Genomic DNA, 24,283 nt, shown 5'->3' on the forward strand with positions numbered 1-24,283 from the left:
GGGTTTTTTGCACATCCCCACAGACCAGGGGTTGGGAAAGAGTCTCAGTCAGCTCCCTACCCCAAGCCTGAGTCAAAGCCGATCACCCTCAGTCAACTGCTGATTGCTGCTGATGCTGTCCACGTGCCAAGGGCCAATGCCACTGACATTCTGGATGTCACCAGTGTGATCCGAGTAATGTCTGCAGAGAAGGCCTGCACTAATGCCAGCACACACTGTAGTCATAGCTCTTGCTAATGCCTACTACTGTGCCCTGGGGTTCAGGCTAACGAATAAGCCACACTGTGAGGTGGAAGACAGAAAAGCTTCCTAGAGGGCAGAGGGACACCCAGCCTAGGGAGATGTCACCACACCTGAGAGGCTGAAGGAGGGCAATGTAACTGGTACATTTAGGACGGACTATCCCAGAGGAAATGTACCTGGTCCCCTACACCCTCTGGGGACTGGTCCCTGGGCATACACCCCCTGATCTCATCCTGATGCTCAGCAGTCCCTCACATCAGTTTCCATTTTACCCAAAGTCCCTGGCCCAAGAGTTGAAGGACACACCTGGGTGTCTGTACAGCCTGTGCCCGAGGCGCCTCCTGCGATGATGACGACGACCATGAGGACAACGGACTGGCCTGCCAGCTGCTTTGCTACCTTGGCCTGACTGCAGAGTTGGGCTACATCATCTTGACACATAATTATCTCCCCATTCTTAATCATCTGAGCTGCTCCCTAATGCAAACTGGGCCCCCCGCTGCTTGGAGGCCTCTGGAGTGGGGGAGGGGAGAAGCCCTACTGATCTCCCTTCGCACTCTCCTCTCCCTCTTCTCCCTTCCAACTGCATCCCATGGGCCAAGAACGGGATGATGGCTGGGAGAAGCTGCATCCCTCCCAGGTCCAGCTTTCAGGGAAAGGACACAGCTCTATCTGGCCTGGGGTTTGGTAGAAAAAGAGGTAGAGACAGGGCAAGAAAACTCCCGGGGTGGGGGTGGAGGGGGGGAAATGGCGGAGTTCTTGATGCTTTTTGTAACCTGGTTAGGCCTAGCAGAGGAGGGTCTGAGACTCTCACTATCCCTCACCTGAAGACTGTGGCTGCTTCCTGCCCTGCCATATTGATGGAGGCCCCAAACCAACACTGTCCCGGTCTCCTCCTGCCTTTAGAGAAAAGCCTGCCCTCTTACATAGGGGTCGCTTCCTGGGACTCTGTCTACTTGGGCTTGCTTCTCAGCACACGACCTCCCCCACTCCACCCCGTTCTGCCCACTCGGCACATCCTTGCTAGAGCCACTCCTGCCCTTGCTATTCATAGCCTTGATGCATCAGACAGAATTTCAGGCTAACAGTTGTCCTTAACACCCTCTTCAGCCGTCACCCAGGGTCCTCCTCAAAGAGCAGCCCTTCCTGGAGAGTGAGCTTCCTCCTTACCGCTTTCCTCATACAAAGGCCCGGCAGATCTCCACTATACCATATCTGGTGGTCTTTCTACCCTCTGGATGCAATATTTGGCATATTCCTAGATTATGAGCTTTCCAAGGACAGGAGTCACATCTTGTTTGGCTCAGGGACCCTCTGTAGGAAGCTATTCTCAGAGCTCACAGGCTGACAGGGCCACTGCAATGAGTTGACTGAAAACAATGGATGTGAGCAAAGAGAAGGGGAGAGCGTTCTGCTCTTGACCTGACTGGCTGGCCCAGCCCTGGGTGTCCCCAGCCTCCCTTCACCACCCATGAAGGCCCAGGCAGCAGAAGGCACACAAAAACGTCAGCCTTGGACCAATAAGGGAGTGCACAGAAGGGTTCCTGTGGCCTTCCGGTCCCCCTGGACACCTCACACTCTAAACAAGGCAGGTGGCTAAAGAGAAACCCTTAGGGTTTGAGTCAGACTAAACCAAGGCACTCAGGGTGCCAGGGAGCTTGGCTAAGGCCCGGATGTCAGAAGCCCCAGGGAGAACTGGGGCTCAGGGCCTCTCCGGTAGCCTCCCCCTGCCCATCAGGGGCTGCCGCCAAAACAACCACAATGAAATTTAGTGAGTGGCAAAGGCCGTGGCAGCCAAATGGGTTTGGATATTTTGGAAGAAGGAGAAATCGAGCCAGACAAGCTGTTTCCCTGTGAAACGAGGCCATTAGGGCTTCTGGAAGGAGGCCAGCACCAGGTCATCACTGTCTTGCCAGGACTAGGTCTCTCCTGCACTCCTTCTGCTGGAGGCCAGGGCTCTTATGTTGTCTTTCCTCTGCCTGGGCCTGGAGACTCCAGGCTGTGGCTTAAGGAATGTCAGCTTTGTCCCTGTGTCTGCTCTTTACCCTCTCAAGAATAGCCTAGCCAAGCGTGGGATGACCGCAGAACCTACTGTCCAATATATTACATTTCTGAGGGAGAAGGGAGACCCTGCCTGACACAGGTGCAGAGACAATAGGCATACATTGAGACTACCTTTGTGCTAATGCAATGTATGGCTGCTCCTCCCTTTATGTTCATCGTTGTAGGCTCTATCTTATGGAGAGTATCCTATATACCCTGCAAAGACTGGAAGTTACTCCTTTCCTAGTTGGGACTATAAGAGAACTGGAGGCAGAAGCAGGCCTGAAACATTGGACTCTGTCCATCTAGGTGCCCAGGTCTCCACACAGAAGCAAACCACAGCATCCGAGGAGCACCTTGTCCCGTGCTCAGGCTATCAGTCTGCCCCTAATTCCATTCATCCCATGCCCTCCTCTTAATGCCCTATTCCTTTCAACTGGGTCTATGCTACCCAAGGTCCTGGCTGTGCCCTACAGTCTCAGGGAGAAGTAGGAGAAGTGGGAGTCAGACTGGTGTCCACTCTCATGATGAAGAGTATGGCGAGGCCCCATGTCCAGCTCCCCAGGGGGTTTCAATGGGAGCAGTGCCCATGTATTACAGAGAAAGGACCCCCAGGGTCGTCCATGTCCGTATCACCTGCTACCTTCTAACTGAGATCAAGTGAGGCCAAAGTAGGCTGGCCTTTCATCCCCGGGTCAGATGCCAGCTGTCTCCTCAACCTCTACAACCTTCCCAAGGTAAACAGTTCATGCCACTCCTCCTGGCATCCCACAGGGACAGCTGGGGTGAGTCCCTGCAGAAGGTGAGACCATCGGGCCTGAGCAGATGGTGAAGCTGGTGGCCCCACCAGCAGCCTCCCTCCCTCTCTCCAGGAGCCAGCAGGGCAGTGGGGGTACCTAGGCTTCGCTGCTAAAACTGATCTCACAGCAGAGCAGCTGCGAGGCCAGCAGAAACCGGAGCTCTGAGTCCAAGGACAAAGCATGCAAACAGGGGAAGCCAAAGCTCTTCCCCCCTCCCTACCTTCATCACGTTTCCTCTTCTCACCATTGGAGCGAGGAATCCCCAGGATCCCATTGATGGAGTAGGATCCCACTGGGTCATTAGAGGCGCTGGAAACAGGAGGGGAGGCCGTGCTGGGAACTGGATGAGAAGAAGGAGGAAACACCATCAGGATAGCAGTTGTGACTGAAGCCCCAGGCTGGGACAGAGAGGAACAGAGGGCAGAAGGAAGGACAAGGAACTCATATCCCCTTCCGTCCTCTGAGGGAGGAATCACTCCCACAGACAGACAATGCAGGCTGTTAGCCCAGCCTGAGGTAAGTGGTGCCCAGTCAACCCAGGCCTCCCATGCCATCTAAGGAGTTTACTGGTCCCTCAATCCCCCTCCCCTCAGATAGATGCAGTGTAGGCCCAGAAGCTGCCAAGATTAAATGTTGGGAAAGCACTTTGGTGACCTTCTGGATAGCACAGTTCCAACGGTGCCCTCTGGAGCCGTTCTTCTAAACCTACCTAATCCAAAGGCTGAGCAAACCCTTCAAAACAAACCCCAGGTCGTTGCTTCTTGGTCTCCTGGGTGGAGTCTTTACCAGCCCTGATTTAGAGTCTGAGGCTCCCTAAGATCTGTTTCTGACTTGGGGAGGTACAAAGTTGGTCTCAGTGTTCCCTGGAAGCAGCTCTCTCTCCAAGTTGCTTCTGGTCTTGAAATCGCTGGAGAAGTTCAATGAGCCCATACGTTATGCTCAGGTACAGCTGAGCACAGCCCTTCCTCCAGCACACTAACCCTGGCCTGGGTAAACAACCTGGCAATCCCAGCACGGATGGACCAGCCATTTCTACCTCTCATGCTGACCAGGAGACCAAGGAGAGGTCAGTGTGCATGCACTGGGCCTGGGAAGTTACAGCAGGAGTTCTGGAAAGCCTGGGATGTACCTCTGATATCCCAGGGAGAGGTAAGAGGGCCAGCAAGGCAAAGAGCAGCAGGGTACATGTGGTAGAGACAAAGAGGTAAGAGGAAACAGGCCAAAAGAAAAAAGACCAGTAGGAAGGATGGAGAGAGACAGAGGGACCAATCCATGGCTACTTATGAGGGCAGGGAAGAGGACTGGGAAGGGAGAGAGATGGGAAAAAGAGAGAAAGATAAAAGGCTGGGAATATAACTGAGAATCAAACTTAGGTTCTCTGTAAGAGCAATACATGCTCTTAACTGCTGAGCCATCTCTCCAGCCCATCCCCACAAAAAGATGTTTTTTTAAAAAAAGATTAAGTAGAAAAAGTAAATATGAAAAAAGTGTGGGACATACAGGGAGAGCGAATCAGATAAAATAAAAAATGATGGAACAGAAGAAATGCTCAAAGACAAATGTCTGAGGGGCAGGAGGGGGGCGCCAAGTTGCGGGGAGGGACACAGACTAAAGAGGCTATGTGTGAGACACTGTACTAACACCACTAGAGACCCTAGGAAGGAAAGGGATGATTGGGGACTCTGGCCCTGGATCTCACTGGAGTGGACAGTTCCCAGGGCTGGGCTGTGTTTTCTGGCATTTTCTAAGTTGATTTCCCTCTTCCCAGAGCCCTCTTACCGATGGTGTGGCCAGGGGCAGTCACTCCTGTCCCGGCCCCATCTGGCGTTGGGTGGAAAGGCTGCTGAACTTTGGTCCGAATGATCCTGCAAAGCATCACAACATTGGCACAGGTCACACAGGCAGGCCCAGGCTCGCCCTGTCTGACAGAGGGTCCTACCCAGCACAGCTGTGTCCTCACTCACCTGGCCCCCGACCTTCCTGCCCTCACCCACAGCTGCAAGACATGAGGTCTCCTGTCTGCTATGCAATCCACTTAGCGAAGCTCTGGCCAGGGTGGTCTGCACTCTGTGCTGCCTTGGTGCCAAGCTGAGCTGCAGCTTGAGTTTGGACGCCAAGGATTAGGGCACAATCAAGTGGAACACCAGTGCCTTTTCCATTTCTGAGGGATAAGAACTGCCCTGGTGGCTAGCGATCTGCCTTCTTTCCCCAGTCATGTATATGTGGCCCACAGCACCAGGAACCTCTGGGTCTGGAGGTCATTTTAGCCGGCTTTCCAACTGGGACCTTAACACAATTTTCCAGAGGCCTGGGAAGGCACTTCCCCAATTATTGAAGCAAAGGAGAAGGCAGAAAGGCAGGGACTGGGCTACAGAGGATCCCACAACAGCACCTAGTTCCTTTCCAGGTGTCAGGCCCCACACAACCTTCGTCTCATCTGGCTATCTTACTATCTTATGACGGCCTCCTTTTCTTTTCTACCGGTCTTACTTGAGTCGGTGCTTCTTTACCAGAGTGGCTAAGGAGCAGCATCCTTGTGCACCCCAAGGAAATAAAGGAACAAGTCAGACCTTCCCAGGAAGAATAAACCCACCTTGCAGGTGTCCAGAAAAGCACAGAGTTCCATAACTCAAGAGCCCACACCCAGGACTAGGGAGTGCTTTTCCCTACACCCACAAACCACCCATCCTGTCCAACCCGGTATTGCTCTCCCCTACAGAAATCCAAGTTCACCTCCACCATGCAGGTAAGTTGCAAGCTGTGAGTCACTGAGCTTTAGCTTTTACTAATCACTTATAGGCACCTAGGAAGACCCCTGTCTTCCAATGCTGGAAAGTTAGGAGGGGAGATTTATAGTTAAAGAATGCCAGTTAGCCCAAGGCAATGAGGCAGCCAGTACCAGAGGAGGGGCCAACCCTTGGAAGTAGGGAGTAAGGGGTCTGGTGGTCAGGGGAGATGTGATTATGTGATTGAGGGCATGGAGCCTGGCACAGACCCAAAGCAGAGCTGAGCAGGATGCAGGGAGGGGGCACGGACAGCAGGGAAAAGTCTACCAGGCTGAACATTGGCAGGACCAATGCTGGTTCTTGTTAATAAGATGCCACATAGCCTCACATTTATCACTTTGTGTCTTTGTGCCTCCATTCCTCCAACTGAAGAATAAAGGGCTCGTAGGGACATAGCATGTCCAAGGTTCCTTTCCACGGGGGTGTGCGGGGGTGGGGTGGGGTGGGACGTGTACAACATGACTCTAAGATGAACAAGAGACTAGAAGGGGCATTATACACAGGTGCTGAAGGAAGGTGAAGATTAGTGGGGAAGCCAAGGAGGAACACAAGGCAGGGGTTGGTGCCTAGACCCACAGCCAGGAGTAGTGCAGGTGTGTGCACAGGAGGAGGGGGAAATAGGGGTGAAAGCTTGCACCTGATGATAGCTACAGCTAGTTTCCACTCATTAAAATACTGTGCACCAATATTATACACAATCTAAATGACTCCTTTGTACTTCTGTTAATTCTTACAACTTCCAAAAATGCATGCTATTATCTTCGTTTTGCAGATAGAAAGCCAAAGCTGACAGAAGTTAATGATTAAGGCTTCCTTAGGACTTCCTGCCAGTTAGAGCAGAGTCCAAATTCATTCTCTGAAACCCGTGTCTTCTGCTACCTTGCCATGCTCCCCTCACCATGGAAGAATCAAGCCTCAGAGGTCTGAAGCCAGGACCAAAGCTCAAACGTGAGGGGACATGGTAGAAGTGGCCGGTCCCCGGAAGCTAATGCGTAGGCATAAGGTAATAATAACACATTAGTCTCAAGAAAGAAAGGGAAGGCAAAGAAGCAAGGAAGAATGGCCCGGGTGTGGTAACTGACTGGAGTCGGCCATGGCTCTAAAAAAATGCTCCCGTGTCACTGGAAGCTTGTTGGTATGTGTCACCGTGGACACTGTGGAATGCAGGGAGGTGAGTGGCATAGCAAGAAAGTGTGATGTTGGCTCTGCATGTGTGAGGTGGGCAAGTCCAGGCGCAAGTAAGCTGGCCCAGCAGGACGGAGTTTATTGGTAAAGGGCCATGGGACAAGATGGACGCGGCAGTGGACAGGTAGAACCAGTGGGGGAGCAGAGTGGAGGAAGATGTATTAAAGATTTAATCTATGGTGTCGATGGTGACATAAGAAAAAAAAAAGTGCAGGGGATTGGGAACAGAAGAGACATGTACGTAGGGATCATGATCAGGGTGGCCATTAGTGGCTTTGGGGAGAAGTGTCTGAGCCAGGCCGCTGGAACAGAATCCTGGCAAAAGAGGTGCAGGGAAGGTAGCACGGGGGTGGGGGTGCTCAAAGAGGTGACTGTGGTGTGGCAGTCAGAGGGCGTGGCCCAGCAACCACAGAGCATAGGAAGGATGAGTCAGGGCAGGATAGAGGGGTACCCGAGAAGAGCAGAAGAGTGAGGTTGCTAGGGAGACCGTAGATGATGCAGGGCAGGGCAGAGTAATGGAGGACTGGAGCGGAGGGCCAGAGCAGAGAGTTAGCCTGACATGACAAGAGCTCCAGAAAGGCGCCGTCACAGCTTTGCACTCTCAGTAGTTGGAAGCTGAGGGAGAGGTTTTGAGCTGGATCAGCATGGGAGAGAACACAGTAGCTGAGAGCAATATGGCCTCACCTTCAAGACCGATGACAAGAATGCCAAGCATCTTTCCATCACAAGCTGCCAAGGTCTGGTGGACCTTCAGTGGCTCTGCTTAAGGCTGACAGGCTCTGGGTTAAGGAGTTCCAGGGCTGGGGGGACACAGATAACTGGTGGAGTCCCTGACTTATTTACCAGGGCCTCTGACCTCCAAGTCACTGGTCCAGATTTAGCTGAGGCACCAAGTGATGGAAAATCGCTCTATCCTGACAGCAGCTTGGTGGTGCATGGGAGAGAAGTTGGGCAGGGTGCCTGCTATGAGTTACTAAGGCTCTTGGTGTCTCTCCATGACCCCAGGCAGTGGGCACCTGCCAGGTCCCAGAGCTGATCACAGGGAATTTAGGAATTAGGGTTGTGAAAATCCTATGGTTTTCTACAGTTCTCTTACATTCTCTGCTCGTCCCAATGTGAAAGACAGGGTGCTACTACCCATTCCCACTCAAGCAGGCTTTTCCACACCAGAAGCTTCTTCCTTTTTCATTTCAGTGAGAGCTAACTCTGCTCGGTGATTTATCCTGCTCCCAACACAGGAACTGCTGGGATCTTAGTGTCCCCCAGGGTGTATTGTATAGCTAAGGGAATTCAGGGTTTGGCTTTGTGCTGTACAAAAAGAAAAGATTTATTTGTTTTTACTTTATGTGTATGAGCACCTACCTGTATAAGTGTGTATGTATATATATATACATACATGCACACACACACATATGTGTGTGTGTGTGTGTGTGTGTGTGTGTGTGTGTGTGTGTGCATGCCTGGAACTCACAAAGGACAGAAGAGGACATTGGATGCCCTAGAACTGAAGTTACAGACAGCTCTGGGCCACCATGTGAGTGCTAGGAAACAAACCTGGGTTCTTTACAGGAGTGGCCAGTGCTCTTAACCAACGCATGCCATCTCTCTGGCCCCTGGTTTGATCCTCCTGCCTCCCAAGTGCTGAGTGGTAGCAGTATTGGTAGGCACCACCACACCTGGCCTAGTGAGGGAATTTGGGACATGGGCTCCAGGCTCAGTTTACCTGAGTCAGAATCCTAGCTCTGTTTCATCCTTCCTCGGATGCCCTTGGGTGTTTCTGTAAAGTGAGATAGTACTACTGTGTACCGCTAATGGTTGAGTAGGATAATTCACGTAAAGTGATTAGTAGGATGGTTGGCTCGGTGAACGCTAGCTATAATAATAATAATAATGTTCGCTTGTGTTATTATCCCTGTGGGTGACCTCTATGCCCAGCTGCTTTCAATTTAGGGGCTGAGCCAGGTATAAGCAGGAGGCCTCCCTGATCAGTATGCCCCAACTAGATCAATGCAGGTACAACCTGGGAAGAAGAAGAAGCGGAGAAGATAGGAAAGGACAGCAGGGGGAGGGGAGTCACAGGGGTTGCCGTCAGAAGGACTTCCGGGAAGATAGACTGGGGACCAGACCAAGGTCCACCTGCATACCCTGCGAAGGACCCACAGAGGCCTCGGGGGATGGCAGGGGTTGTGACTGGGATTTAGAGCAAAGGATGGGGTCACTTCCTCTTTGGTTAAACTCCCAGGAGTCCTCTGCTTCCTCCCACCGTGAAGATCAGAATAGTCTTAGGGGCTCTGTGAGATAGATGAAGGTCTGCTTGGGTCTCCCAACAAACCAATTAAATTGGTGAGGAGATGGCTCAGCCTTTCACTGGGAACCCAGACTCCTACTTTGCCCTCCTCCTCCTCCTCCTTCCTCTGTTGTGTCCTCAGCTTTCTTCTCTGTCTCTTCATCTCTGTCTTTCTCTCTCTTTGTCCGTCTGTCTGTCTCATTGCACCCTGAAGTCCCACTATGGCTGTGTGAGTTTATTGATTCTTGGGAGCTGGGGGGGGAAGTGGGAGGTAGGGCTGGGGTGCAGGGCTCAGGGATGGAAATAGAAGGCTATAAATTATTTGTGACAGGAAAGCAATAGTGGCAGAGTGCTGAGCACAAGTCCTGTGTCACTATTAGATTCCTTTTAGCCTGATGACACTGTAAAAAAGGTTAAGTGTCTGCTGGAATCGTACACCTGGGGGGCCGGGTTGGCCTGGGAGCAGAACAAGCCACTGAGAGCAGGTATATCAATTCTCCAGGCCAATAATATTCCTCTCATTGATCGCCACGCAAAGTTCAAAAATCTCATTACAGCCAGGCAGACCGGGAACTTTTTACAAATCAATAGAGTGATATAATGTATGTATACTTAGTACAAATGTATCTATTCATCTATCCATCCATCCACGGTCAGCCTCAGGGTTTCCAAGTTAGCCTACCCATCATATTATGTTATGTTATGTATGATACCATATTGCATTATATTATATGATAATAAATGGTGTGCAAAAACATCCCCTCAGGTGGAAACAAGGAGCAGTCCTGTTAGCATTGAGATGACCTTAGACAGCTCACCTTGGAAGGAGTAAGGCCTAGCCTGGTTAGGATTGCTAAGAGTGATGCCTCCCTAAAGGAGGGTTTAGTGAGAAAAAAAAGCACTGTGGGCCGAGTCTTCCCTGTGGGAGAGGCAAAGTACTTCAAACATTTCATTTGCTCACTTTCCCAGTAACCCATTCCCCAGATGGTCATAGGCCAGCTATAACCTAAAACTGGTAAGTAGACCAATCCCGGCCCTTGTGCCCTCAAAGGCTCAGCTCTGCTGCTTCCAGAGAGACTTTCAAAAGTGCAGACTCCCAAGACCTGTACCTAGTAGTAGTCGGTACTTAGATACCAAGGCCAAGAGGCTCTCCCGAAACTCACCATTCCTCCCCAGAATGTGAGAGCAATAACATCTGTTGGAGCAGCTGCTGAGAATATATAGACATGGGATCTGCAAGCATGCCCTCATGAAAGCCTGCTCAGTGGCTTGGAGCAGACTGTCCTCTCAGCCTGGTCATATCACTGCTTTGCTTGGTAGAATGTCAAGTATTGGCACGCACGCCCTTCATACACATAGAAACCAGCATAGACCGTTGCACTCCGGAGTCTGCGGAACGTACTCAGTCCCCAGTATGGGATTTGTAAGGCAAGATGGGGAATGTTTCTAAGAAGACTGCTCACTGAGCCAGATGCTGAATAAGAGGGCGGGGCCTCTGCCAGTGACTTCAAGCTGCCTGGCTATCCTAAGCTGGATCCTTCTAAAAAACGAAACTGAATTTGGCTTCAGCAAAGGATAGTTTAGTTTATCCAACGAATGCTGCCACCTCTCCTGGACAGGATGCCTGCTCCAGAGGACCTCACAGAACTGAGTAGCCCCTGCATACAGATTGGGAGCTGAGAGCTACCTTTTCTGCACCCAAGGACCCCAGGACATTCTGCACCACGCCCCCCCCTCGGCCAACCCCCCCACCGCCCCCCCCCACCCCCCGCCGGCCTCCCCAGTGGCCACTTGGAGGTACTCCACCATGCACCGCTCCCTTTGTAGGCTCTGCTTCTGCGGTTTGTGTAGTTTAGAGGAGTTGCCCAGGCTGACTCACAGGCTCTGTGGGGTTTAGTTTGAACAATGAGAATACCAGTGAGGCGAGCCAAGCCATTCTCTACAGCTTAGAACAGGCCTTCCCATTCCGGCTAGAACAGGACACAGCTAGAACACACAGGTCCCAGGCTATGAAAGGTCTTTCCAGGTAATGTCAAGAGTGCTTGGAATATATATATGTATATATATGTATATATGTATATGTATATATGTGTATATATATGTGTGTGTATATGTGTGTGTGTGTGTGTGTGTGTGTGTGTGTGTGTGTGTGTGTGTTTTAAGACAGGGTTTTCCTATGTCAAATTTGCCGACCTCATGCTGGCCTCAGAACTCAAAGATCCACCTGCCTCTGCCTCCTGAGTGCTGGGATCAAAGGCATGCACCACCATGCCTGGCCCCAGGCTCACATCTTAAACTCAGTACGTGTGTAGCTCGGGGTTGCCTTGTACTCTCAATCTTTCTGGCCCCACTTTCCGAGTGCTTGGACTGTAAGACTGCTCCGCTGGAAGTTATATAATCAAGCTCCAAGACCAAGAACCCTACGGGAGAGCTTGCAGAAGGGTGTCCTCAAACGGCTGCCCTGGAGCCGCATGCACCAGAATCCCCCGGGACAGTTGCTAAAACGCAAAAATCCCTAGGTCTCTCCTTGGCTTTCGTGAGTTAGAAATTCTGAACTCTACGCTCTGAGAAGGTGAGCCCAAGCCAGGGTGTGAGGGAAGCACCTGCTGGTTTGAGAGGGAGTGGGCGGGAGTGGGGGTAGGAGACTCAGGGGGAGGGTCTTAGTGCTTGAAGGCGGCTCTCAACGCATACTTCAGGCCAGTATCCTCACCGGCTAGTAAGTAATCCTGACTCCAACCAGCACTTGACCAAAATTCCAGAAGTTATCATTTCCCCTGTAAAGACTAAACTCTAGGTTCAAAATAAAAACATTTTAAGATTTCATGATAGTTCTTCTGCATTCCAGGATGATCAACTCCCAGCAGTTTCCAAGGTGCCATGCCATTTCCAGCACCGACTTAGCCTTCTGAGACTGGCTGGCATTGAGGGCAGTAATCCTCCCACCGCGTGTCCCTGGGAGCCCAGGCCAGACACAATTCACCAAGTTAGATGGGCCACGGGGCTGGCCCAAGGGGGCAATAGTGCTGGTTTAGACGATGAATCGTAAGCATATGGATTGATTTAACTTCAAGACATGCATAGGTTTAAAAAAAATTAAGGGGCAATGTGTTTAACTAACCATTTGGAAACCAGACTGTAGTACATGCCAAAGCCAGAGCGTGACCAGACTACCTCCCCTTGTCACTGGCCATGCCCTCATCTGTCAGGGCTTCCGGCTAAAGCTGGGGTCCACCAGCTGTTCACCCCGTGGTCCTGCCTGGGAGAGTCTGGTGGCTCAGACACTGCCTAATGTGATGGTAAATTGGTTCTGCGATAAGCTCACGACCGCAGCAAGCCTTCCTCTCTGTGCCTCTCCGTCCTCCCTACCCCTCGCGAGCATGCTGACATCCCTCCACAAGCAGAAGGAAGTCTGCAGGCCTATTTGCCTGGCCTCGCTGCCTCTAGCCCTTATCACCTCGGCTACTCAGGGAGTCAAAAAAGCAATCCATCAGTTTCTGTCCTGAAAGAAAGAATAGGACGGAGCTGAGCCCTACCCCTGCGTCCTGTTACAGAGAGAGAGTCAGAGTTTCTCAGCCTAGCTTTCAAAAGCTTCCTCGCCTGCCTCCTGCTGCCTCTGTAGCCATCTCTTTCTGTTCCCTTATCCCCTCAGGGTCCAGCACAGAGCGGATCCTTTCTTTGCTTACCCACTTTTTACTGAATCCTCCAGTGGACTCAGTTCAGCAAGGACAAATGTCATAATTATTTTTCTTACCATCTAGCAACAAAAAAAAAGGCCAGCTATAATGTAAGAAATTAATAATATTAAGCTGTTAATATTATTGGAATAGAAGAATCTGAAGGGCTACTGTGTGCTCTCTATATACCAGGAATTGTGCTGAATGCCTAACATGGACTTTAAATTTTAATCCCTGCACTCAGGAGGCAGAGGCAGGCAAATCTCCGTGAGTTAGAGGCCAGCCTAGTCTACATAGTGAGCTCCAGGACAGCCAGGATTATACAGAGAAAGAAACATTGTCTTAGCTGAGCGTGGTGGTGCATGCCTTTAATCCCAGCACTCAGGAGGTAGAGGCAGGTGGATCTCTGTGAGTTTGAGGCCAACTTGGTTTACCAAGTGAGTCCAGGACAGCCCGGGCTACACAGAGAGCCCCTGTCTCAAAAACAAAAAACCCACAACTAAACAACAACAAAACAAAATAAACAAATAAAAAATAATGAAATAAAATTGAAGTCTTTATGTACCTATGAACACCTATGAACTACCTGTAGGTACCACGAAGATTACTAGCCTTTAATGTGGAAACTGGGGCTCAGAAATAAGATCGTGCAGCATTTCTGTGACAGAGCCAGAACTCCAGCGCAGGTGTCTCTCTCTAAGGCCACCTCCTAACCACTTGTTGGAATACATTAATTATATCAAGACCAAATGGTAGCCTCTAAGTCTAGACTTCACCAGACGAACTGAATAGAAAAACAGTGGAAGTCATAACTATCATTTGTTTTAAAGGTTTTACCTTTACTTATTCGTGTGTGGCGTGCTAGTGAGGAAGCCAGAGAGAGGGTCAGTTGCCAGAGTAAATTATCTCTCACAGCAGTTTCTCCTTTATGACTAGGGTGTGGGGGTTGAGCTCAGGCCATCAACCAGGGCAGCAGGTACCTTTGCCCACTAAACCACCTTGCTGGCCCCTATCATTTATTTTGTATCTACTATAGAATAGACACTGTACACAATGCATTTTCTCATTCAAATCCTAACCACAGCTCTGTCAAATAGGCGTGTTCTCTATTCTTAGAGTCAACAGCATGGCTAAGCAACTCACCCAAGGTCACATTCTTAATATCACCCTGCTTTGGATCCCAGCCTGTGGCTTCAGTCTCTGAGGGCTGGGTAATATAATCTCCTCTGGAAATTTCTATATTAATGATCCTCTGTGTCTATTAGCTATTTGAGCACGAACAATTTTCTTAGTCTTTTCACATACATGATTTGGACAACCGAGCAAACATCTGAAGACAAGTAGCAGAGGTTGCATGGGGCTGTGATTTGAAGCATGTTTTCCTCTCCCATACATGTGCCATCACTTATTTAATAAGCATCACGTCTGTGTTACAAACGAACCATAATTTGAAAATCGTGTACGCAATCCCATGATGATCCTGCATATAGATGTTTCTCGGCTTCTACATTTTAGAAACTACTTCTGGGATAAGCACATCTTTATATTCATATCTGTTCTAATGCATTGATCTGGTATTTATAACAGTGAATATACTCATCAAATCTACTTCATGAATATCTGCCGAGTTATGCTGGTTTCTGTTAAACATGTTTAAGCTACAACGAAACCCTTTTCAGAGTGTTTGAGTCGCTCACATCACAATCCTGTTTTTATATTGGCCAGTGTGGCAGTATTGACGTGCATAAATGTGCATTTGTATACCTGTGTATCTCCCTGTCTGTGGCCAGAATGGGATGAGGGTGGGGGATGTGGAAATGAGAGAATTATTAAATGCCAAGTAGATGTGCAATAAATTCCATTGATTTTATAAACTCCAACTTGTCTTCAGTCTCCTTCCATTCTTTATCCTGGGGGCATTGCAACAAAAACCTATTTTAAATACCTTGGCCTCCCCCCTCTTCCCCTCCCCAAAAAAGTGTCAATATTTTATTTGGATTTTTAACTTCGCTCCATAACAGTTGTTTGACCTCCTGACTCGTGCAAGTCACATAAATTCTGGGACTTTATTCAGGAGCCATGTTCCTGCTATTGAATAAGCAATTTGGGAGGGTGAATTAATGACTTGTGCTGTTGCCTGAAAGTCCCTGAAGAAATATTAAAATTGCTTGCAGACTGAATCGATACCCAGTGAACACCCAGCAAGAGAGGGTTTCAGCTCAGAATGGCCAGGGAAGCAGGAGTCAGAGGGGAATCCCCCGCACCCAGCTTGGAGGGCTCCCCCAACCCCCACCTGCTCCCGCCCCCAATCCCTGCAGCTCTGTCATTTTCAGTAACAGCGAGGTCTTATTAAACCCCAACCGGGATGGAGCTGATTTGTCCTGTCTCGGAAAGCAGGCTCAGGGGACAGTTTACTCTTTAGTAGTAACCAAAGCCCTGAGGCCTTATCAGAGGTGATGGTCTAGATACATCCACCTGCTGGACAGGGGGCGGTGCTCCGTCCTGGCAGCTATTCTGAGCTTGGGGACACTGTAGCACTGTGACTATTTTCTGCAGGGTGTGCTGAGGGTTGGGCAGTTCAATGGTGACTCTACCTTCGTATGCCTTACCATGTTTATCGCTGCTCCAAGGGCCACCTTTGTGTATGGGTGGCCTGTGGGATGGAGAGTTTGAATTGTGTTGTGGGTTAGCATGTGTGGCTTTGTGGGGGACGCAGCCCGGCAACTGGCCTCAGGTTTGTTTTGGTTTGCGGTATTGTATCGAGGTGTATCTTCCTGTAACACTGGGTTGGAGGAATTTGAGTATTGTTTGGTGGCAGTGTCTGTTTCTGCTTTGAATTATTGTATTCATTGATCATATCTGCATCTCTTTATTCATAATGTATGTCTCAGAGATTAGGTTAATGGGTGTCTCCTTGGTGATGTGGGCTGAGTAATGATGCTGGATCTGGGTGGTGGTTGTGTGATTCGGTAATTGCTTTAATAGCTTTCTTATAGTTGTGGGTGAGAGGGCCAATCCTTTGGCTTTTTTTTTTTTAACCTTACTCTGGCCTGGTCATCTGCACTGCTTCTTTCCAGGGAGGAAATTCTAGAGACAAATACCCAGTTGATGATAAAGTTTACATGTCTATTCTTGCCTGGGAGACTTCTGACTTAACCACACTGGTTCAGGTCTGAGTCTCAACCTCCCTACATATGCCTAATGCAGAGAGTGAAGCCTCGAGACCAAACCCTGTCCCTGGGTAGAGTCTACACCCCCAAGCTGGGCATGGGGAGGGTGGATGGAAGTAAAGCTCCCACTTCTAGGGGGAAACAACACGATGACCTCCGGCTCCCAGAGCCCCTGTCCCTTCACTCTGTGGCCCTGCCCTGCAGCATTGTCTCCCCATTGTGCCCAGATGATGTGACCCAGTAGTAGACAAGCATCATGGGAGAATTCCAGGCATGACCTTCCACTAGGGCACAGCGTGTATGTTCTAAGCTCGTGAGTAAAGATACGAAATTGCAGCAGGGCATGAGACTAAGAGATTACTCATGTCTGCATTTTCTTCGATCCAAAGCGGAGAAGAACTGTGGTGTAGTGGATAAGGACATGGGTCCCAGCACCACTACTGCATGGGTTCAAATCCCAGGTCTGTGACTTCGAGCAAGTTATTTGACTTCTCCATACCCCAGTTACCACAACTGTAAACACTGCTGTAAAGCCCTGTGCGGTTGTTCATCAGGCTTAAATCAATCAATACATTAACTTACTTATACTGCTCTACTGTAGCAATGACGGGTTAACTATGAGTATGGTGGTGGTGGTCATGATGGTGATGATGATGATGATGATGATGATGATGCAGCCAGGAAATTGGCCAAATACAAACATGTATGCAAGTTTGCTACTGCGCATAAAATCATAAGGTTAATCAAGGGGTGTATCTGTGCTTTAAGAAAAGAAGTATAAAAAATGCGGTTGGGTAGGATGGGGCTGGGAGGAGCTTTCTTCCCAGGTTTTTAAGCAGCTCAGGAGCTGAGGGTTGATAAAGACAACAGCTGGCTCCGTTCTAATGACTAGAAAGAAGAGAAGACAGCAGCCCTCATGTAGGTTGACACTTAATTGAAAACACTCTGAGGGTGATTTAGGCCCCACGGTTCCAACTTAGCTGATTTTAAATTTTTCCTAGGGCTAGGGGTGTAACTTAGTGTTAGAACAACGGCCTAGTGTACACAAACCCCTAGGCTCCACCCCCAGCTTAGAGCTACCTCTATACTTTAAGGAAACATGGACCTTTAACAGCTAATTTGACTGATAGCTATCCAGAAAGAGGCTAGAGGGATGGCAAAGCATGTAAGAGCACATGGCGTTCTTGCACAGGATCTGAGTTCAATTCCTAGCACCCATGTCTGGAAGCTCACAACAGCCTGTAACTCCAGCTGCAGGGAATCCAACAGCTCCGGGCCCCCAGGGGCACCTGCACTCACGTGCACACATATAATTAAAAAGAAAAGGACTCTTAAGATATCTGAGAAGTAACTGGTAGTCAGTCGAGTGTGGCTCTTTGGGGCTCTTTGAACTGGCAGAGGTCACTGAGCCAGAGAGGGAGAGAAAACAGGAGACCACGCCTCAGCCTCATTGCACGGGATTTCCCATAGAGACGTATCATCCTGAGTTAGGACAACTTTGGTTTGTACCTTGTTCTTGCTGGACACAGAATAAATAGAAGTATATGTCCTTGTCCAGTTACTTTGGACCATTGCGCCAAATAGACTAAGCCCAGAGTGATTTTATATCCTAAATTCTCTTCTTAAAATACTTTTCCTTCAGCAGCGGTAGTGACGACAGTGGTTATCAGATTCCCTACCCTCCCAGGAACAAACACCATTACAAAGGACAGCACTCACAGATCTGGCTTGAGTTTATCAACTGTTTGCTTGCTCCTCTCTCCCGTCCTCATTGCCACTGCCCTCCCTTTCTTCCCCTCCTCTTCCTGTTTACCTCCCTGCTCTCTGCCCATGATGGCATTTAAGAACTAGGAAAACCCTTCAAGACTATCACCTGGAGATTTCCCCGCCACTGTTTCATTTATCTTTTTAAAAAAAATTACAAATGCAAAGAAGCAAAACTCGTGAAAATGCCATGGAACCTGGAAAATGCCAACCTTCAACTCCTCGAGCAACAGCAAGCTCGTCCTGGAAGAGTGTGTGCCTGCACACGCGAGTGTACAGGCACGCAGGCGCATTTGCACACATAGCCAGAAAACACAGCATCAGCTCAGTTCCTGAACTCAGCCGGGTTCACAGGATGCCACAAATCTCACTGGAGCTCACGGCACTCAACCTGCTCATAGAGTATCCTTTTGGCTCTTTAATCAAGCTGTCTTTCTTTCTTTCCCTTTTCCTTTTCTTGTTTGTATTGTTTTGTTTAGACAAGGTTTCTTTATGTAGCCCCAAGCAGGCCCTTATTCCAAGGTCCTATGCCTCAGCCTCCTGAGTGCTGGGATTACATATGTGAGGCGAGACTCCTGACCCTTCAGAACTTCTTATTTAAAATGCTTCACTGACCATGCACATACAACCCAGAAGACACACACATTGACACAGACTAACACTAAAAAAAAAAAAAGCATACTTGATTATTACTATTGCAATAAGAACAGTAATTTATTACTATTACCTAATATTGGTTAGTTACAATTCTAAGTAGATTTATCAGGCGTGGGGCTCATGTAACCCTCAAAAGAGCGTATAAAAGACTTAAGTGACTATCCCAACCTTATATGACTAGGGAAACTGAGGTACAGAAGGATAGGCGGTTAGACAGACTCAGAACATGGCAATTTCTCCCTGGAGCCTCCCTCTTGCATTGTGCCATGGAGCTTTATGTGACTTGCCTGGCACACAGCAAGTCGTTTCTGAAAGGGTGGAGGAAGTGATGAATGAATGAATGAGTGAATGCTCATGTCTGTTAAGGCCCTCTAGGTGGCAGATTCCCTAGCGGAAGCCAGACCTAAGGGACAAACCCTAGGTTCTATGGAAGAAACCATTTCCAGTGGACCCAATGGCTGAGATTGTCCAGAAACTAAAGGCCGCCACCCCTGTGCCCTCCCCAAGCTCCCTTTAAATCAGAAACCAGACCCAAGTGCATCCAAGATACTTCCTCACCACAGTTTGTCTCCTGTGTTTTTCTCTGAAATAGGTGTTTCCTAGTATGCTGGTTCTGTGCTGGACGAAACCCGAGAAATCCAATCAACCAGGTGGGTGTGCTAAACCACCAGATCTTTGGCATCCTATGGACAACTAATAGAGATGATTGACTAAAGCTTTTGATTTTCTTCCAGATGTTTGGGCGTTGCCGTGGTCGTTAACCTGCTTGTCAGCAAGTGCTCATGCATTCCCAAGACACAGGCGAACACTAAAGAGGAAAAGAATAACCCAGAATAAAACTGACTAAAGAGGACAGGGGTAGCGGTTGTTTGCGAACTCAGTCAGGCAGGCGGTGTTCCAGGAATGGCTTGCTACCTTGGAGAGCCATTAGAACGCGGATCCATCCCACAAGAGACTCGTGTGCCTGCAGACCTCTAAAGACCCTCATGCGGCTGTATCCTTGGCTGTCTCAGAACCGAACCAATCAGATCCCTGCGCAGGGAGCAGATGGATCAATCCCAGAATCCAGCACAGTGAGCAGCCTGCCCACCGCCAGGCCAGCCCACCCTCTCCACACTGCCAGGATGCCTTGTGCACTCAGGCACTCGGGATCCACACCTACTGTCAGTCCAGGCTGTAGATTTTTCAAAGCTTGGTATAAATCTGGTTTGTGACTTTGTAGACGAGCCCCTATTTGTGATTTAACACTCTGCCTTTTCTCATCTCTCCTACCTCTATTTCCTTTCCTTTTCACGTTTTAATGCTATTTACAACTTCCTTACTCATAGAGCACCGTAGCTATTTTTCAGTGTCTCTAACTGATATACTCAAATGATTTTTCTCACCTAGGTTTTTTTCTCTCCTCTCAACTTAATTTATGTTTTAGTAAGCAGGGACTTCATATCGCTCCATTCAATAGCATTAAGAGTTTCTGCTTCTATCAAAGGGATCATAGCACTAAGAGACTCATCATGAGGGCCATTTGTTTATTCTTACAAGCTATCGGCTCTCTCTCTCTCTCTCTCTCTCTCTCTCTCTCTCTCTCTCTCTCTCTGTGTGTGTGTGTGTGTGTGTGTGTGTGTGTAAGAGGCTGTGTGAGTGCAGGCATGCACGCACAATGTCCTTCTTGGTGTGTGCCTCTATGCTCCACTACCCTGTACCCGTGCCACTTGGCATGGGCCGGAAAGACCCAACAAAACCATGATGTGGGCAGCAGCTGACCCTCCAAGTGCTGGAGACAAAGCCAGGCTGTAGGGCTTTCTTCCTGACATCAGTGAGTTCTTTTAGGAATAGTCATGCATATGCCAGGTGAGGTTATTTCCTCCAAATCCTCCCACCCCCCCACCCACACCCTCCATCCTTTTATTTTTTTAAACCAAAATTGCAAGGAAAGCTTATGACGACATTATCCAAAACAAGGGTTTCATCTGTTTGTTTGAGGGAGGTCCTATTCTAGAAGGAAGAAGGTTAGAAAACCAAGAAAATGCTTTCCTTCCTTGTGGGATTGTCTGTTGCCTTTTTCCTCTTTGATGCTTTTTTCCTGTAACTTCTCCTCATGCCTAATTGTATTTGGCCTTGAACTCTGGCCTTTTCCTTCACAACAAAAAATTGGTTGTACAAGGGTGAGAGGCACCTCAGAGAAGTAGTTACTTAGCCTGACAGGCAGGCCTAGGGACCAGTAGCCAGAGGGTCCAGGCCAGCACTCCACTCCTGGAAATAAATCCCATTGTATTTGCATTTTAATTTTCCACATAAACAAAGGCTCAGAGTACTCGCTTGGGCAGCATCACTGGACGAATTTAATTAGAAATGAAAAGTTTATAGGGCCCTCTTTAATGCGATTAATGCTCAGTTAACATTTATCACACTCCTATGCCGGAATCGCCTTTTCTAAACAGCCACTAGCCATGAAATGAATTTCCCTCAACTTTTTTGTACCTGCCCTGAGAGGTCATCTCTTAGGAAGTCTGGATGAGCTTCTAGAGGGTGTCCCTGTCCCTATGGTCAGAGGTTGAGGAGTTAGGAGTGGAGGAAGAGGCGGGAGGGTAGGGGGTGGAGAGTGAGGGACTGGACTGTGCCCTCTGCAGGAGGCCAAGCAGTAGCCCAGAAGGCTAGCTCAGGCTGCCCTTCTTCAGCCTCTTTCTGTGGCCGCAAATCAGGCCAGGGGCCAATCAGTGTCAAGGCGTTGGGCCTTCCTTTCTCCTGCTGTCTTCCTTCTGCCAGCTTTTCTCTCTCACCTGGATGTTAGCCAGGTGTTCCCTCCCAGGACCACGGCCACAGTGTAAGAAACCTCCTTCCCTCTGGCTTCCCCAGAAGCCAGGTTGTCACATTAAGTGGAAGTTGGCCTGCCCTTCTTAGAAAAGCAGGGGAGAGTGGGGCAACTTGACACCTCTGTTGATCCCTGGAGGAAAGGTGGCCTCCCTTATCTTATCAACTTCTCCTCACTCTCCACTCAGAGATTGGCCTCTCCTCCTCATCCACCTCAGCCAGGCTGGAGGACGGGAGAGCGAGGAGGAGGCTGAGGACTCTGGTGGGTGCGCTCTGCAGAGAGCAGCAGATAACCGTCCTGACCTTTGGTCTCATCTCTACGCAGCTGCTTCTGAGCTTACAGGCAAACACAACCAACGCTGTGGCCACCAGTTCACCTAATGCCACACACAGGTGACACACTCACTTCCAACAGAGCAAGTGTGCACTGGTCTCACAGGGGCCCGTACTCCCAGATACAGGTGTGCTTACAGACTGTGCCAGAACCAGATCCTTACTTTTTGACCCACTCAGGACAGCTATTGTCCCTTTGACCCCACACTCTCTGGATGACATTCAGTACCATCCCAAACAAGAGGACTGTCCAAACGATGGCAGGAATTCTTGCCTTGGGACCAAACAGTCCAGCCAGCCAGAAGCTTCCTGAATTAGGAAACCACCAGCTCTCAGTCTGACAAGCCTGACTTCTGAGCACTCTTGGCCGATGCTAGGCCAGCCTCTCAGGCTATGAAAGCCAGGCTTAGCTAGAAACCACCAGCCCACACTCTCAAGACAACAAGAAGCTCCTCGGAAGTAAGACAAAGGCTGGCAGAGTAAGGGGCAAAATGAGGTAGTTGTGCCTCCTTATCTCCGTGATCCATCAGCCCCAACACTGTCTGCAAGGCTCCTGAGTGCATGCCTTTGCCTGAAAGATACGGGGATCTGGACCCACAAAGGCCAGGGCCAAGAAGGAGCACCAGAACTAGGAAAGGCACCCCCAGTACTAGCTAGCTGTCATTTGCTTAAGCTCTAGGGCCCTTTACGCCCTCCCTGCTCTCACTCCCCAGGTCACTGCATCCTTCCTCCTATTTCTCCGCTGTGCCTGCAAGGTGGAGTACTGCTTCCTTTCCAGCCAGCTGTCCTGCTGCATTCTCAGCCAGGAACGGAACAGCCTGGCACGTTCCCCCAGCTTTCTCTGCTCTCACTCAGGCCACTGCAGAGGGAGCTCACCATAGTCAGGCAGGCCTGAGAGCGAGCAAGGCAGGATGCCTGGAGGAGTGTGGCCCTAAAGGTAACAGGGTAGAAGGGACTCCATTGCAGAAGACCAGAAAGCAGGGCCCACTCTGCCTTCTTGGCCTCTCTCTCTCTCTCTCTCTCTCTCTCTCTCTCTCTCTCTCTCTCTCTCTCTCGCCTTTCTTGGGCCTGCCAATGATGGTGACAGCCACTGCCAGGATATGCCGTATGCTAAGGGGCAGATGTTCACAGCCATATTCATGTTCCCATAGCTCTCTTAGAAAGGACCATGGAACTCTGACCTTGAGAATGTGACAGCAATGTCACTTTCTTTGCCCCACCCTCATGCTAGAAACTTCTCCCCAGCTGACCTCTGCTTTTCTCCTTTGTCAACTCTGGGCTTCTCAGGATGCCACCAGCCTGGACAACCAGCTGCCCTGGGTACTGGTTTTCTCTAACCACATCTAAGATGTATCAGAGGACCAAATGCTCTTATTTAGATTACGGCGCCCTAGTCTCCTTCTCAACAGTAGCTGCCTGCTCTGGGTTACAGCCCCAAATACCATCCTGGCCGAGGAGGCTGCAGTCCTCTTTCGCCTCTCAGCCTCTCACCTCCTCTGTCACTCTTGTAGTCTGCATCACACTGGCTGTGGGGAAATGCTGGCTCCCTCACACTTGAGATCGGTGTGTAGAGTCACACAGGCTAGAGGCTGCCAACTGCTGGCCAAGGTAGAATCAGACCCAATGTGCACTTTATTTGGTTAGCACAGAGCTGTTAAAATTATCCTTTTGGGTCCTGCAAGGTGACCCACCAGGTGAAGACTCTTGCCATGTCCAATTCCTGGTCCCCACAAGGTACCAGGGAGGTGTCTCAATGCAAAAAGAGCTTGCTGTGCGAGCGTGAGGAACAGAGAAGTCAGATTCCCAGAACCCACATGATGCTGAGTGGGAGCATCCGCAGTTCTAGCCTCAGAAGACGTTGATGAGATCTACAGAGCAAGCGGCCAGCAAGACTAGTCACATCGGCAAGCTCTGGGTTTGATTGAGAGACCTTCCCTCAATGAATAAAGTCAAAAGCAATGGAGGATGCTTCCTGACATCGACCTATGGCCTGCACACACACAGAGCACAAAAAATGGGGGAGGGTAGAATAAAAAAAGATAGACTCAACTCCCAAAAGTTATATTCAGGCCTCGTTATGCGTGCGCGTGCGCGCGCGCACACACACACACACACACACACACACACACACACACACTGAGAGGTGTAAAAGCTGTCTCTGTATCAATGCCTGTAGGCTGGGCCCATGCCTTCCAGCTCCTATACCCATCTACGCACCTTTTTCTGCCAGTTTCCCTGAAAACTCTGGTGTGTGACCCCTGTGGCTACATGCATTTCCATCACTGTCCTTGCCACACCCCAGTCTGGATTTTGGGGCTCTACTTTCCTTACTCCACATACAAAGTCAAACCTTCTAAAATAGATGACGACTTGACTCTTTCTCCTCTCTCCTCCCCCCCCCCAACCCCTTGTCTCTTAACGCAAAATATCTTCTCATCACATGGCCTCTCAAGAAACACAAGAAAAAGGTCCCGATATTTCCATGGCTTGGAGATAAGCTGTGAGTGGAACTTGGCTCAGCGACCATCTGCTC

The 24,283-nt window shown here is 49.6% G+C and overlaps 1 protein-coding gene and 1 long non-coding RNA gene across 14 annotated transcripts in view; one reads left to right on the forward strand and one right to left on the reverse strand.

Annotated features, from left to right (window-relative positions):
* Nucleotides 1-24,283, reverse strand: part of PAX2 (paired box 2) — an 89,846-nt gene that overhangs the window by 43,071 nt on the left and 22,492 nt on the right. For all 13 annotated transcript variants that reach the window (XM_084772222.1, XM_084772213.1, XM_084772216.1 and 10 more), the window contains 2 exons: nt 4,866-4,951; nt 3,307-3,426 (listed from right to left, as the gene is read on the reverse strand). In XM_084772222.1, the coding sequence (XP_084628348.1) occupies nt 3,307-3,426; nt 4,866-4,951 (206 nt within the window). The remainder of the gene's footprint in view (nt 1-3,306; nt 3,427-4,865; nt 4,952-24,283) is intronic.
* Nucleotides 6,743-19,936, forward strand: LOC311592176. The gene is made up of 3 exons (XR_014777325.1): nt 6,743-6,875; nt 19,202-19,259; nt 19,344-19,936. It is a non-coding gene; the product is annotated as an uncharacterized lncRNA (long non-coding RNA).

This window comes from Acomys minous (assembly GCF_964271855.1).
Source record: "Acomys minous genome assembly, chromosome: 2".
Lineage (NCBI taxonomy): Eukaryota > Metazoa > Chordata > Mammalia > Rodentia > Muridae > Acomys > Acomys minous.